This window comes from Podarcis bocagei, assembly GCF_964188305.1.
Source record: "Podarcis bocagei genome assembly, chromosome: 7".
Taxonomy (NCBI): Eukaryota; Metazoa; Chordata; class Lepidosauria; order Squamata; family Lacertidae; genus Podarcis; species Podarcis bocagei.
Window position 1 is genome coordinate 30,695,616 of NC_138132.1, and position 15,212 is coordinate 30,710,827.

Below are 15,212 nucleotides of genomic sequence, written 5' to 3' on the forward strand. Positions count from 1 at the left end.
ATTCTTGGGTATATGGGGTGTTAGGGGAGGGGGAGCAGTACTTCTGGTGGAGGACACATGCTCTTTCTTTGGTAGTTATCCACATTTGGTCTGCACCCTGCACTCAGCTCTCACCTGTGGTTCCTAGAAGTTGTTAGCATGCGATAGTCTAGGTGAGGGGAAACTGGTGGGTCTCTAACCCTTGGTGAGATAGAGTCTTACCCTGCATGCAAAGACAGGCTCTGGAGGAATGAGCAGACAGACCAAGAGTGGGTCCAACGGTGAAGAAGGCAATTTTTGTTTGTGCTGTAGAGGGAAGTGAGGGATGGGGCTCGTCAACCTGGGAAGGGAGCCCACCTAGGAGAAGGAATACTCTGATCCTAAACCTCCACTGCCTTGCTGGAGATTTCCAGGAGAAGAAAAGGCTAAGGAGTAAACCCTACACAAATCCAGAGTGGAGACCCTAAGATGGCTGGATGGCACTATGTACACCTTCTTCCAGTGACTCCTGCATCTGAGCTGGTGCCAAGCATATTGCTATTTTTTGTTTCGACCACATCAGTGAGCCCAAGAAGAGGAGTTTGTCATCTGGGCAGCCTGGGACTCCATACCCACTGCCCAGGCTTGAGCCCTGGGGAGGTCAGTTCGGTGCTGCTAAAACAGCAGTTTGACTTCACCCCTGGAGGTGCACTCCATTGTCTTTCCAGGCAGATGGATGTTCAAGATCCTCTCTGGCAACCAATCTAGAAAAGCCTAATTTAATAAGATTCTTTCTTTAGGTAGTAGATGATTTCACTGCTGGAATATAGGACTTATGAAAAATATATAGGCCTTACTTATAAAAAACTATACCCTCTTTACTAGCTCTGCAGAAGATGAATTTTTTGGAGGTGGGAATGCTATCTAGGTGTATTCCATTGAACTTGAAAACACATATGCAAGATTAAACCAAGACAGCAGGGCAATCCACCAGATACACTTAGGGAGGCATTTATTGCCCTGAGACCCTCTCAAATCCACTGCTCCTTGTTGTAACCTCTGAGTTGGATGGGCAGGGTGAGAGTAACCCAGCCTGCTCTTCTGTGATCGAATCAGTTTCACCAGCCCTTTGAAGCCTTTTCTTTTTCAGATCTCCAGGTTGCCATGGCTTCCCCCTCCCCCACCCCCTTTGTAAACACTTGCAGGGGGATTCTATCTGATTGGCTTCTGTTGAGAATGGCTGCCTGGCAACAGGCACAAAGCGTGCTTAGCAACCAGGCTGATAACATAGAAGAGCAGTTGTAGGAAGCGGAGGCCGAGAGGAGGACTGCCTGCCTGGAGAAGAGGAGTGGTGAGTTGATGATGGAAGGGTAGAGACAGTTGTTGTTGGGGATCTCTCTTTTTCTTTTTATGCAAGTCAAAATTGTGTTCTGCATCCACTTTGTCAACCTTCTGTTCCACCTCCCACTTCTGTCTTAAGTAATTTCGTTCAAAATCTTTCCACAGCTTTTCCTACTGAACCTGCAGCTTTTCCTACTGGGCAGAGTACCCTCTTTTTCTCCTACCAGTAACAACAATTCATTAGGCTAGCCTGATAAATTTTGGCAAAACCAAATGCTGCCACCACCACCTCCTCCTTCCTCACAGGCTCTACCAAAACATCTACATGTTGCTGTCTAACAAAGTGTGTGATTTTTTAAATTAAAAAAATATATTTTTGCAAATAGAACAGGGTGGGAGAAGAAACCTCATCAGCTGCCATTAACATTAACAGGGAGGGATAAGCAGGGTACTAGTAAGCTGTTGCAGAATACACACCAATCTCAGGCAGGAGGAGCAGAAAGCATAGTTCTTTAGAGCAGAGAGAGTTCGGAGAGGTTTTGCTTTTTCTTCATTCTCCCTGGATTTTAATACCCTGGCCCACCTCACCTGAAGCAGCCTATCAACTGTCTTCTGTGACCTGCCCACAGTGGGATAGACCAGAACAAAGCTTTGCAGGTGGGTGGGGCCAGCCACCTGTCAGTCACCTGACATCATAATGACACCAGGTATTTGACACCTGTGAAAGTCACAGCAACCTTCTCTGAATATATGCTATCAGCACCTATCAGCTAGAGTTACAGGAACCCCTTTGAAATCTCTGTGGAAGTGAAAATGTTCCCCTCTGCAGAAGAAGCAGTTTGGACATAATTTTTGCTGCCCACAATTGGTTCAGATTAGTGTAGAGGTTTTATTGGACGAGGACTGGGGAACTATGGGTTCCAATCCATACTCGGCTCTGGATTGTCATAGGGTAAATGTGGGCTTGGTTTTCTTGCTGTCTTGCTCCAATCTATCTTACAGGGCTGTTGTTAGGATAAAAGGGATCAGATAACAGAATGTATTCCATCATGAGCAGCATTGAGGAACGGGCAGAAATAAAAATACTGTAGAGCATGTGCTAGGCAGCAAAACAAGGAGGGTTATTGACTCAGTGGGTCACAAATTTTACAGCAAGGGTGAAGAGCATGTGGCTCTCCAGATGTTGTACTTCAATTCCCATAACACACTTCTGGCTTTTCCCTTCTAACTCCCATGCGGGTTGAGGGAGGTGATTCTATCCACCCATTTGCCATCTCCCACACAGCCCCTCTTTTGCTCTCCTTAATGGCCCATCACCAAGGCTATCACCTCGCTAGGAGGCTAGGCTGACTATTACAAGAGTTAGAAGGCTTGATTATTTTGTTCTAGTATTTTCTATTATTTTATGCAAGCAACTTAGATTTTGTTTATTAAGCAGTCTATAAATTTTGTTAAGTAAAATAAAAGTCACCGTCACCACCCCCAAAAAAATTTGCTTGTAATTCAGAAAAAAAGTGTAATGAATAGCAGGCTGCTATGTGTTGAGCAAGCATGTTGGCCCCTGAGTCCAGTATCTCTGAATGTTTTGCCTTCATTTTTGTCTTTCCTAGAATGTTGCTCCCATGGCTACTCTGAGTGTGAAGCCCGGCCAGAGGTACACACTTCCAGACTGGCGCACCCACTTTGACCTCATTGCAACCAATGCTGAGCGACAGCGCTTGGCATCCCACCAGATCAGGCAGGAGGGCCGGGTTCTTCGCAATGAAACAAATAACCAGGTGGGCAAGTATTTGAGCTTCTTTTCTGTGTTTCCAAAGAAAAAACAAACAAACTAAAATGATAATTTGGGGTCCGAAATCTAGAGGTGGTGGTGGGATGGGGCGAGGAGGGTATGGGATCATTGCTGAATAGGCAGAACAGAAATACAAATTCTGAAATTATGAGGAACCCAAATTGGCAGATTGGTTCATCCTGAATTGTAACTGAAATTTAATCATTTGAGGGTTTTTATTGTGTGTGTGTTTTTTTTGTGTGTGTTTTTTTAGAAGGTAGAGTGAAGGAAGTTTCAGCTTTTCCTCACAAAACCAAGGAAAGGTTGTTCACAAATAATTTCCACACTAGCATGTCTGTGTGAAATGTACATGTCTAAAGAATGGGCCAGGAACTTGTCAAGATAAGGAAGGGCAATCTTGAGCTTAGCCTTCCTTCTTCCTGTAAGAACCATGCTGCTGATGCCCTCTCTGAAAGGGGGGTTTGAAACCATTGCCTCTCTCCTCTCCAGACAAAATGGGATGAATATGACAACCGTACACGCCTTCTTGAGCGGATCGAAGTCGTCAATCGAGCGAAGGAAACTCTGGACAAATGCCTCACGGACATCGACGCGGAAATCTATGCCTTGACTCAAGTATGTAGTGCAGACTTACTCATTTATGGTGTTCCTAAACTGAATTTCACCAGGAGATTCTAGGATAGTGTACAGAAGTATGAAAACAATTCACACAACGTATTGTTAGGTGCACCCTAGTCTCTCAGGGTGGGAGGTCTCAGGGGGTCCCAGCACATGCCTTGGATCTGGCTTCGTTGGAATGAAGGTCATCAGAGGCCACTGGCATTTCTGTGGCATGTAAGGATTATTTATGCTTTTATCTGGGCTGAGTGTGCATGCATGTGCACTTACAGATTCACTGTTAAAAGCGTGTGCATGGAAGACAATCTTACTCGGCTACGAGTGATCACCGAAGAAGAACAAATAATATGAATTGTGCAATGAAGGGCAAAGGTCATGCAACTCAATTTTGGTGTGCTGAGAAAGTGGTTTGGGTGGTTCTGTGCAGTAGATGGCATGTAACCAATGGTTTCTGTGATGCTAAAGATGGAAGGAAATTCAGTGACCTCTTTGAGATGAAAGCTGAGCAACCCAGCTTTCATCTCCATGTGTCAGAATGTGCTTGGCCCACCTGAAAAGCATTCCCATTGGAAACCTGATTGGTTAGCAAACCTATGTCACTTGACAAGATGCCCACAGAGGGAGTTGGGAAGGTGAGGTCAACCCCTTATCTTATTTTTGCTTATTCCCTTCAGATGAAGGAGGAGGCAGAGCGTGCCCTGCAGGCTAAGAACTTGCAACTGGATGTGGCCATTGAAAATCTCACTCTGCGGGAAAGTCGCCGAGACATCGATGTGGTGAAGGATCCTGTTGAGGAAGAACTGCACAAAGAGGTGGAGGTGATTGATGCTACTACAAAAGATCTTCAGCAGAAAGTGAGCGAGGCCTTTGAGCAGCTCTGGTGAGTCAAAAGACTTGGTGGTCAAGTACAACGTATTGGTATTGTGTCTGAGGCATCAAACAGAGTTAAGTGCAATGTGGGATGCTGGAGGAGGCGCAAAAAAACCTTGTCTTAATGGTGCAGAATGACACATAGCCAGCCTTTGGAAGGGAGGCAGGAGTGAGGGAAGGGCTTGTAGGGTGCACATTGGGGTGGGGGTTGCGGGGGCGAGGGAGGGAGGGAGGCAGGTGTGGGGTGTGGTGGGAAGAGGCAGAGAGTGGCCATTTCTGGCACCATTTTTTCTAGAAAAAAAGCACTGCATAACAATACTTAGATGTTTGTAGCAACAGTGCATTTCAAATTTCCACCACATTTGAGCATCACATACATTCTTTCAGTAATAATTGCACCAACCTTGTAAGGCATGCCATACTTCATTTATTTACTTACTTTGGCTGCAATCCCATCTCCACTTAACTGAGAGTAAGCCCCATTAAATTCATGTAAGATTTACTTCTGAGTTGGCTTGGTTGGGATTGTGCTGTCAGTTAATATCCTGCCTTTTGAAAAGTCTTCTAGGGTTATATATTATAAAAGCAATACTAAAACAATAGAGGGACACTTTTTAAGAATCACTGAAACAGTATTATCTCTAGTACCCAAAATAATAAATTTACTGGCTGATATTAGAATTTAGCTGGACATTTGACAACTCAGGTTCCCACATTGCAACAGTTTTTCAGTGTACCTTGTAGAACACCTTTTATATCTTGGTCAATTTAAAAAAAAGCAAGCTGAAATGCCATCTAGTATTACATACCCAAAAGAAAGGCCATTGCATTGTTTATAACTTATTTTATTTGGCAGAGAAAGAAATGGGATAATCAAAGCCCCCCAATTACAGTGGTGCCTCGCAAGACGAAATTAATTCGTTCCGCAAGTTTTTTCTTCTTGCGAGTTTTTCGTCTTGCGATGCACGGTTTCCCATAGGAATGCATTGAAAATCAATTAATGCGTTCCTAGGGAAACCGCCTTCAGACCAGGTCCGGGGACAGTCTGTCCCCCGACCTCTTCTGAAGGCTGAGGGGGGGGGAACAAGGGCTTTTCTTCCCACCCCCAGCCTTCAGAAAGCTGTTCTGAAGGCTGGTGGTGGGAAGAAAAGCCCTTCTTCCCACCTCCCGCCCCGCAAGCTCCGGGGACAGGAGGGCTTTGCTGCCGACCTCCAGCATTTTAAAAGCCCCTGCTGTCCCGGGGCGATTTTAAAATGCTGGCGGGCGGGAGCAGAGAAGCAGCCCCCTGCGACCCTCTCCCGGCTGGAGAGGTGACGTGCGCCTATGGCAGGAGCCTCCATAGGCGCGCGTCACCTCTCCAGCTGGGAGAGCGCGCGGGGGGCTAAAGCAGCCCCCTGCGACCTTCCCCCGGCTTGAGAGGTGACACGCGCCTATGGCAGGAGCCTCCATAGGCGCGGGTAACCTCTCCAGCTGGGAGAGCGCGCGGGGGGGCTAAAGCAGCCCCCTGCGACCCTCCCCCGGCTGGAGAGGTGACACGCGCCTATGGCAGGAGCCTCCATAGGCGCGCGTCACCTCTCCAGCTGGGAGAGCGTGCGCGGGGCTAAAGCAGCCCCCTGCGACCCTCCCCCGGCTGGAGAGGTGACGCGCGCCTATGGAGGCAACTGCCATAGGCGCGCGTCACCTCTCCAGCCGGGGGAGGGTCGCAGAGGGCTGCTTTAGCCCCCCCCCCCGCGCTCTCCCAGCTGGAGATGTGACCCGCGCCTATGGAGGCTCCTGCCATAGGCGCGCGTCACCTCTCCAACCGGGAGAGGGTCGCAGGGGGCTGCTTTAGCCCCGCGCGCCCTCTCCCAGCTGGAGAGGTGACGCGCGCCTATGGAGGCTCCTGCCCCGCTCGGGATGGCAGTCCCGGGACGGCAGACAGCTCTGCGCCGCCATCCCGAGCGGGGCGGGACTTAGCGCCCCGCTCGGGATGGCGGCACAGATGTGCCTGCAGTCCCCGGACGGCAGACAGCTCTGCGCCGGCATCCAGAGCGGGGCGGGACTTAGCGCCCCGCTCGGGATGGTGGCGCAGATGTGCCTGCAGTCCCGGCAGGGCAGACAGCTCTGCGCCGGCATCCAGAGCGGGGCGGGACTTAGCGCCCCGCTCGGGATGGCGGCACAGATGTGCCTGCAGTCCCCGGACGGCAGACAGCTCTGCGCCGGCATCCAGAGCGGGGCGGGACTTAGCGCCCCGCTCGGGATGGCGGCGCAGATGTGCCTGCAGTCCCGGCAGGGCAGACAGCTCTGCGCCGGCATCCAGAGCGGGGCGGGACTTAGCGCCCCGCTCGGGATGGCGGCGCAGATGTGCCTGCAGTCCCCGGACGGCAGACAGCTTTGCGCGGCCATCTGGAGCGGGGCGGGCTTCGCCCCCGGCTCCCGATGGCCGCGCAGAGCTGCGCTGAACCCGGGACGGCAGACAGCTCTGCGCCGGCATCCAGAGCGGGGCGGGACTTAGCGCCCCGCTCGGGATGGTGGCGCAGATGTGCCTGCAGTCCCGGCAGGGCAGACAGCTCTGCGCCGCCATCCCGAGCGGGGCGGGACTTCTCTGCTGTCCCGGGGAGATTTTAAAATGCTGGGGGTCGGCAGCGAACGCTTCGCTCCCGCCCGCCAGCATTTTAAGATCGCCCGGTGCAGCGGAGAAGTCTCCACTGTCCCGGGAAGGCAGGCGGGGGGGAGCAAAGACTTTTGCCCCCCGCCGGCCTTCAGAAGAGGTCCAGGACCTCTTCTGAAGGCCGGCTGTGGGCGAAAGTCTTTGCTCCCGACCGCCAGCAATTTAAAACAGGTCCCCGGAGATTTCCCTATGGGCTTTCGTCTTGCGAAGCAAGCCCATAAGGAAATTCGTCTTGCGAAGCGCCTCCGAAACAGAAAACCCTTTCGTCTTGCGGGTTTTCCATCTTGCGAGGCATTCGTCTTGCGGGGTACCACTGTACTTGGGGGCTCATTTCCCATCATATTCAGCTCACTTTTAGCATCTGATTGTCTTGTTTACACAATCCTAGATTTAAAGTGATTTGGGGGGATTGTAAATGCTCTGCAACTATAAATTCCTCTGTTTTTCTTAAAAGAACTAGCAGTGATACAAGGGCTTTGTGTTGTAGGCAAAATATGCAGCTACACTTGTATATGGTGTGTGCTGCGTTCAGCATTAATGGCACCATCATGTGATAATATATTCTGCTACAGAGGGGAGACTTTTTTGACTGCCAACAATTTATGGGAGTTTTATTTGCTGATTGTTAAACAAAATGAAAGGGGAATAAATCTGGAGACTTCCACCTGAATATTCTCTTGCATCCCTTCATAGCTGCCCTTTCTCTCCTCCCCCCCCCTTTTAATTCATAGCTTGTTGCAGGAAGCCCGCCAACAGCTGAACTTTGCCCATCGAGGGAAAACGGAAGCCGTGGAGATTGACCGGACCTGTGTTTCCCTCAATATCAACTCTCCAAATATCTCCTATAAAGTCAATCCTACCCGAGTGCCGATTGGGTAAGGTTGTGCCTTGCGAAACAACCATCAAAAGGTCTTGAACTCCACCTTCACCTCAGGGCCAGCCCTCCTGTTAGACAGAATGTGGCAACTGAGGTGCCCCTTCCCGAGTGCCCTGGCTGTCCCTTTCTGTTGGAGGCCCAGAGCAGGGTGTGGCATGACAACTGGAGGCCTGTGCTACGCCCTCGTTATGACTCTGCAACTTCTTGAAATTGTCCCTCTCTTACCAAAGAGGCTTTTGTTTTTCTGCCTTTTTCACAGGGTGCTTTATAATTTCCTCACACTTCTGGTAGGTTTGGCATTAGGTCTCATCCTTGTGAGGTAACTGTGGGTTGTGGTGGGATGTGTTTTTCTTCCCATTAAACATCTCTCCTGCCCTCCGCAGCCTCCCCAGCTGCTTGGGCCTTCTCCCATGGGCGGAGTTAACATCATGTCTTCCCCTCGGCTTTGATTGAAGTGTAGGAAACTGGTGAAAGTACCGTATTTTTCGCTCCATAAAACACTTTTTTCCGCCTAAAAAGTAAGGGGAAATGTGTGTGCGTCTTATGGAGCGAATGCAGGCTGCACAGCTATCGCTGAAGTCAGCAGAGCAAGAGCTGCGCAGCGCCTCTTGTTCTGCTGGCTTCCCAGCGAAGCAGGATGAGGAACGGAAGGGAGCCCTTACGGAGCCCCTTCCATTCCTCCTCCTGCTTCGCTGAAGAGGCACTACGTAGCTATTGCTGAAGCCACCACAGCAAGCTCTTCTGGCTTCAGCTATAGTTGCGCAGCTTGCTCTGGTTTTTCAGGAAGGTGGGAAAATGGACGGAGGGCAGTCTGTCAGTCCCTTCTCCCACCTCCCAGAAAAGCCAGCAAGAGCCACTCTATCTTTAAAGAGCCATGCCGAGCGAGCGTGTCTGCGGCTCTTGCTGGCTTTTCTTGTTTCCCTTCTCTAAAAACTAGGTGCACCTTATGGTCGGGTGCGTCTTATAGAGTGAAAAATACGGCAGTTACCAAGCACCTGCAATCAACGTGTTCACCGATATTGTTTACAAAGTGCTTCCTTTTGTCCTCTTTAAAAGTATGTCATTCTACCTTTAATCTTTCTGTAATGATTTCCTTAAAAGTAAAGTCTTGGTTTTTAAAACAAGCAACGCCCAGGAGGGGCAGCAGCTTTACCTTCTGTTCTTAGAGGAAAGCCCAGCCAAGGACTTCATGAGGTTTTCAGGAAGGACAGATATGCAGGTGTGTGTGTGCGGGGGGGGGGGAGCTGTGCTGCAGAGTGCAGACTGCCTGAGAGAAGATTTGTATAATGAACGGAAGGGCACTCAGCCACACAAACAGCAACTTGCCCACCTCAGAATTAAGGGAAGTACGTCAAAACCCCATGTGTTTCACTGAATTTTCTATCCCCTTTGGTATTTTCCCCAATGTTATTTCTTTCCTCATTAATTGATGGAGAATGGTCAGAAAAAAATGCAGAATAAATATTTGGCACACTGCGAGCTTAGTGTGCTTTTATTAAGTGCACTGCATGGGTGGGTGAGTGAGTTAAACTTTATTTATACAGTATGCTCTTTTCTGACCATTGGCTTTCAAAGCTGCAGACATACAGTTTAAAAACATGCAAGGCAATACAGGGAGAAAGTGTGTGTGAAAAATTGATTCTAACAACCAGGCCATCTTTTCCTTCTGCCTGTTGTAGAACTCTCACTCCAGAGGAATGGGATCAGATCACTCAATACAACAAGGATCGAGCAGAGGCAGAAATGAAAGCAGCCTCAGATCTGCGAGAAGCCATGGCCCTCACCATTGCCCAGGTAAACCACATGGCTTCCTATTGGCTCCTAGGAAGGCTCTTGATGGAGAAGATACATTACTGTATGTTATAGAGCCTTTGCCAACCTGGTGCTTTGTAGGTATTTTGAACTGCAACTCCCATCGGTCCTAAGAAGTACCACACCTCCCACCTGATGGGAGTTACAGTATAGTCCAAAGCATTTCGAGGGCTTCAGGTTGGCAAAGGCTGTGAGTAGATCCATAATTAAGGTGACTTGTTTTCAAAGTAATCTACTGAATGTCTGATCTGGATCTGCTGGAAGATCTTTTAGTGGTTTGCATTGATTGGCAAACCTTTCTGGTGCCTAATGATTTATCAATGGCAGCAACTAGATGGATCCCTGCAGCCTAAAATTATACTGTTGAAATGAAGGAACTTTTGGCTCAGGATCACCAACCTTTACTGGATGTAGCAGAAGCAAGGAGGAAAGGCTGTTTAATTAAAGGCTGATTATTCCAACAGCCTTGTTAGCTCAAAGGCAATCGCCTGTGCGATGGAACAACCCCCTCCCTCTCCTCTCTCACTCATCCCCTTCCCCAAATCTGCTCCAGAGGGTTGGGGAAACCCTGGAACGGATGTGGGGAGCTCGTGGGGGGAAGCAGGAGGGAAAGTTCCACTGTGCAAGTAGTAGTCCTTGTGCTAATGCAACAACTTTGCTGGATGCAACTTGGGATTTTGTTTTTTTGAGAATTAAAAGTGGTTTGAAAGAGGAGTCGTTGTTTGTGGCATATACACTTGTTCAACTTTTTTTCCTTTCCAAAACCCGTTGTGCCCATCTACATTTCAAAATCCTGTAAAATCTGTTTGGCCAACAGCCAAGCCACTATACATCATTGCAAAGTGATGGCTCTCTCAATCTATGTGCAATTATTAAACTATGATATGATAGTGGCCTAACTTTTTATATGTGTTTCCATAGGCGTAGCCAGGATTTTTGTTAGTAGGGGCCAGGCCTTTCATTGGGAGGGGGACAGAACCTCAGTTAGCTATGTATTTTTATTGCCTTTTATTAATTTAGGGGGTCAGCTGCCCCTCCCTGTCCCTCTCTGGCTATGCCCATGTGTGTTTCCTATTCTAGACTGAGAACGAACTAGAAGCTCAGCGCGTGGCCACAGAATTTGCCTTCCGGAAGAGGCTCCATGAAGTGGAGCAAGCCCTTGATGAGCTGAGGTGGCAAGAGAAGAATGTAAGTCTTTGGCTGGCATTGGAGACCTGCCCTGCACATTTTTTTCATTTTTAAATGACACATATAGAATATCTGTTCTGAGTGCAGAGTCTCCTTCGGTTTATGTTAAGGCTCTTCCACAATTCAGAGTGTTATCATCTGCAGTCTTGGAGGGGATATCTCCTTTTTTTCCAGTGCCTGAAGGAGGGGTAGGGAGCCTTTTTTCATGACCTACTTCAGACCCTTCAACATTTCTCTGATGAAAATAGGGACATCCTATTTCATCATCATCATTTTATTATTTATACCCTGCCCACTCTGGGCAGCTTCCAACATTCATAAAAACATGTTAAAACATTAAACATTAAAAAAACACTTCTCTATACAGGGCTGTCTTCACATGGTTCTTTACTAGCTGCTTCTGTAAGTCGCTCACTGTGACACTTCGTTGCTAAATGCCTTTTTTTTTTTAGGGCCCAAAACTTTCCCAAATTTGTCTGTGACACATTTTCTCTTTAAAATAGTATTCCATTCCATTCCATTCCATTCCATCTCATCCCATTTCATTTAGTTTCTGACCGCTTCTGCAGGTCCCCTTTTGGAAGGCAGCCTTGAGAACCGCAATCATTGCCACATTCACTTTCATACTTGGGTCACACCCACTTTGCCATGTGGCCGTCAGAGAGCTGGCTATGTTTCAGTGTGGCCCTTTCCCCGAGAAAGATGAGCCATAGCTAAGTTGAGCAGGACAGCTTACTCTATTGTATTAACCCTTTCATGCATTAATTAGACTTAAGTATTTTGTTTGTTTGTTTGTTTGTTTGTTGATTGAATTACTATACCACCCTATACCTGGAGGTCTCAGGGCAGTTATCCCACAACCTGGAGATGCTGCTGGGGACTGAACCTGGGACTTCCTGCATGCAAAGCTCTGCCATTGCATGTGCTCCTTCTGTATGGCCCACCTCACAGACAGAGGTGGCAACCAATTCTAAGCCTCTCTCCCCATGGTGTCTTTGCTTTTTTCAGACCCTAGAAGAAATTGCTGAAATGGAAGAGGACATCAGGCGCCTGGAGGACGACATCCGGGCAAAGGTGGTGAATTTGAAACTGGCTCATACCCGTCTGGAAACCCGGACTTATCGCTCCAACACAGAGCTTTGCCGTGACCAGGTACAGCAAACCTCTAGCTCTGTAAGCTTAGAATTGTGGGCAGACAGGAGTCACAGCTGGCCTTATGCACCAGAGGCAAGGCAAGGCAAGGCAGAGAGAAGGCATGAAGGACATTTTAAAGGCTGCTTGCAGAAGGCTTTAACTGCTCCACCCCACTGCTTATTCACGGGGGTGGGCGTGTGTTATTCCTTTTGCTACTGTGTAATGTATTTTTGTGTTTTTATAATGTAAACTGCTTGTTATCCTCAGTTGAAGGGTGGTATAGAAATACTACTACTGCTACTATTACTATTACTATTACTATTACTAATAGTGGTAGCCTTGCAGCTTCTTGGGCTTCTTTGTAGAAGCCAGACCATAACAGCAATATTAGGGGGAGCTGACAGTTTAACCCAGGAGTAATCAACTTTTCTTGGCTAAGCTACCATTTGTGACGTATTGAAGCTTGACGTCCCTCTCTTGTCCTTGGCTTTCAGGCTCAGCATGGATTGACAGATGAGGTGCATCAGCTGGAAGGCACCATTGCTTGTCTGAATCAGAAGCTGGCACAGTTACAGTATGTACCTCCCTAAAAACAAAAACAAAATTCAACAGAGAAAAGGAATAGGCTGTTTTTAAGTAAGCATCAGTTGCAAGTTGTGGCCTTGGGTCAGCATATGCTGCCTAGGTTGCAGAAGGCCATGGCTGTTCACTAGGATCACTTAGATATATGAGTGAAAACAGAACATGGGAAGCTGACTTTATACAGGCTAGGAGCATAATCTCCAAATCTTTTGTGATGCAGCACCAGTGTGCCTTTCACACTACAGCATTATATCAAAGGCTGGTAATAGTGGGCTCTGTGCATGATCTTTAGGTGATAGATGCAAGATGGCATCTCCTGGATTCCAGTGCCTGGGATGACTTGCTAATATCTGGTCCCAGTAGGAAGTCCACAGTAATAAATTCAAGACTTAGCATATATTTTATAATACATAAGCTTAGAAGTCGGACACGTTTCCCCCGCAGTCTGTTCTTTTGCACCAGGGGTGGCTAATCTGTTGCCCTCCAGATGTTCTGGAACTCTAGCTCCCATCAGCTCCAGCCAGCATATCCAGTGGCTGGGGATGATGGAAACTGCACTGCAAGAGCTTTTGCCTGGCTGGACCATTGCTCCTGAACTCTCATAATGTTTCTTAGTTAGTTGGTTGGATAGATGGAGTACGTAGTAACTAGCCTACCATAATACAAAGGCAAAATTTACATTTGTGACTCCCTCACATTTGCTTCTCATCCCATCCGCTACTCTCGCATGTGGCCCTTGGAAGGTTGCTCAGAAGGGAATGCTGCCCTTAGGCTGAAAACAGTTCCTTACACGATTTACAGGGAGGCCCTGCCATGGGGAGAGAGATCCTTGTTTCTCCAAGATAATCTGCCATCATAAGCGTAACTTGTACCGGATTTATGTATAAGCTAAACAAGCTATAGCTTAGGGCCCCGCTCTCTTGGGGGCCCCCAAAAAATTTAAAGAAAAAAACCCCTGGATGTAAATTTCCAAAATATAAGATAAAAACAAATAAAATAAAACCTACACACAGCAACAGTGTTTTGTGTTGTGTAGGCTCCTATGATGTAAGTAATGGGCCTCGCCTGCTAGCCTGCTCCCTAAAATATCACTGGTTTGCTCATTTCTATATATAGGGTGCCTACATTCAACACAAAAAAATTGTTGTTGACAAAGAACAGCTGGACATATAAAGGGCCCCATTACCTTCAGTAGTTTAGGGCCTCATCAAACCTAAATCTGGCCCTGCTTATACCTGATAGAAAAATGATTAATGAGACCCTTGCAATGGAAAATCAGTGTTGCCCCACCCCCAGTGCCATAGCTGGAATTCAGTTACCACCAACCACACCAAAGGATAAGGACTTGCTTTGATTTAAAGGCAAATGGAGGCAACCTCCTGCTCAACTTACCTTGGCTTCTTTCCTCAGGGATGCTCTGGATGCTCTCTACAAACACCTGGACCGTATCCAGGCAAACATCGTCTACAAATTGAACTCCCTGACGCTGGATAACAAGTGCATGGATGTCAGGCGGAAGCTGACAATCCCTGCTGAAAAATTTGTGCCTGAGGTGGACACCTTCAACCGAACCACCAATCGCACTCTTTCACCCCTCAAGTGCCGACAGCTGGAACTGGCTTAGAATAATGGCATGAGGTGTATAATCCCTTGAGTAATACTGAAGAAGGAATTGGCTTGGGAAGTGAGTGACAGTCCTTGCCCCCCGCCCAGTGACTTGCTTCCATGCCAAGCACAGATGACATCTGTCTCATGTTAAGAGTGACATGACTTTCCTTCTCCCTTTTGACCCATTTCTGTTCTCAAAGATTGTATAAAGCTTCCCCTTGTTTACAGCTTTGGTATTCCAAGAAAGTGTGATAACCAATAAATCTGTCCCCAGCGACAGTATTTCTGACACATCAAGTACTTTCATGCTTTGATTTTTGCATCTCTTTAAATTTGGTGGGGAACCCAAGTTCTATGTTTTAAATCAGGCATAGGCAAACTCAGCCCTTCAGGTGTTTTTGGGACTACAACTCCCATCAACCTTAGCTAACAGGACTAGTGGTCAGGGATGATGGGAATTGTAGTCTCAAAACATCTGGAGGGCTGAGTTTGCCTATGCCTGGTTTAAATACAACAGATATATCAAAATTAATAATTCCAGCCCAACGCAGGGCCTTTACGTTAGCCCGACCGAACGTTTCCCCCTCAGCTGTTGTCAAGGGCAGATATTTAAACATCCCCAGAAATGATAAGATATTGTGTATGTTCTTTGAATATGCCAGACACTGTAGGTAAAAGGTAAAGAGACCCCTGACTATTAGGTCCAGTCACGGATGACTCTGGGGTTGCGGCGCTCATCTTGCTTTATTGGCTGAGGGAGCCTGTGTACAGCTTCCAGGTCA

The 15,212-nt window shown here is 47.8% G+C and overlaps 1 protein-coding gene across 3 annotated transcripts; it reads left to right on the forward strand.

Moving 5' to 3' along the window:
- The first annotated feature begins 992 nt into the window (after positions 1 to 992).
- TEKT2 (tektin 2) lies at positions 993 to 14,727 on the forward strand. 3 transcript variants are annotated; one of them, XM_081200058.1, is made up of 11 exons: positions 993 to 1,309; positions 1,465 to 1,525; positions 2,910 to 3,077; positions 3,581 to 3,706; positions 4,384 to 4,589; positions 7,961 to 8,104; positions 9,786 to 9,900; positions 10,999 to 11,106; positions 12,115 to 12,258; positions 12,735 to 12,814; positions 14,233 to 14,727. In XM_081200058.1, the coding sequence occupies exons 3-11, from the start codon at positions 2,922 to 2,924 to the stop codon at positions 14,444 to 14,446; spliced, it is 1,293 nt and encodes a 430-aa protein (XP_081056184.1). In that variant the 5' UTR covers positions 993 to 1,309; positions 1,465 to 1,525; positions 2,910 to 2,921; the 3' UTR covers positions 14,447 to 14,727. The 3 variants fall into 3 exon arrangements, with proteins under 3 accessions (XP_081056184.1, XP_081056183.1, XP_081056182.1); XM_081200057.1 differs by lacking the exon at positions 1,465 to 1,525 and having other exon boundaries at positions 994 to 1,309; XM_081200056.1 differs by lacking the exons at positions 993 to 1,309; positions 1,465 to 1,525 and adding an exon at positions 2,076 to 2,251.
- Positions 14,728 to 15,212: the final 485 nt, after the last annotated feature.

What these genes read in the sequence shown, in the direction of transcription:
- TEKT2 (XM_081200056.1), top strand. Translation starts at nt 2,213, where the DNA reads ATGGGTTCCAATCCATACTCGGCTCTGGATTGTCATAGG. An exon ending in GCAATGAAACAAATAACCAG is followed by an intron (nt 3,078 to 3,580) that starts GTGGGCAAGTAT and finishes TCTCCTCTCCAG; the next exon opens with ACAAAATGGGATGAATATGA. An exon ending in AAATCTATGCCTTGACTCAA is followed by an intron (nt 3,707 to 4,383) that starts GTATGTAGTGCA and finishes TATTCCCTTCAG; the next exon opens with ATGAAGGAGGAGGCAGAGCG.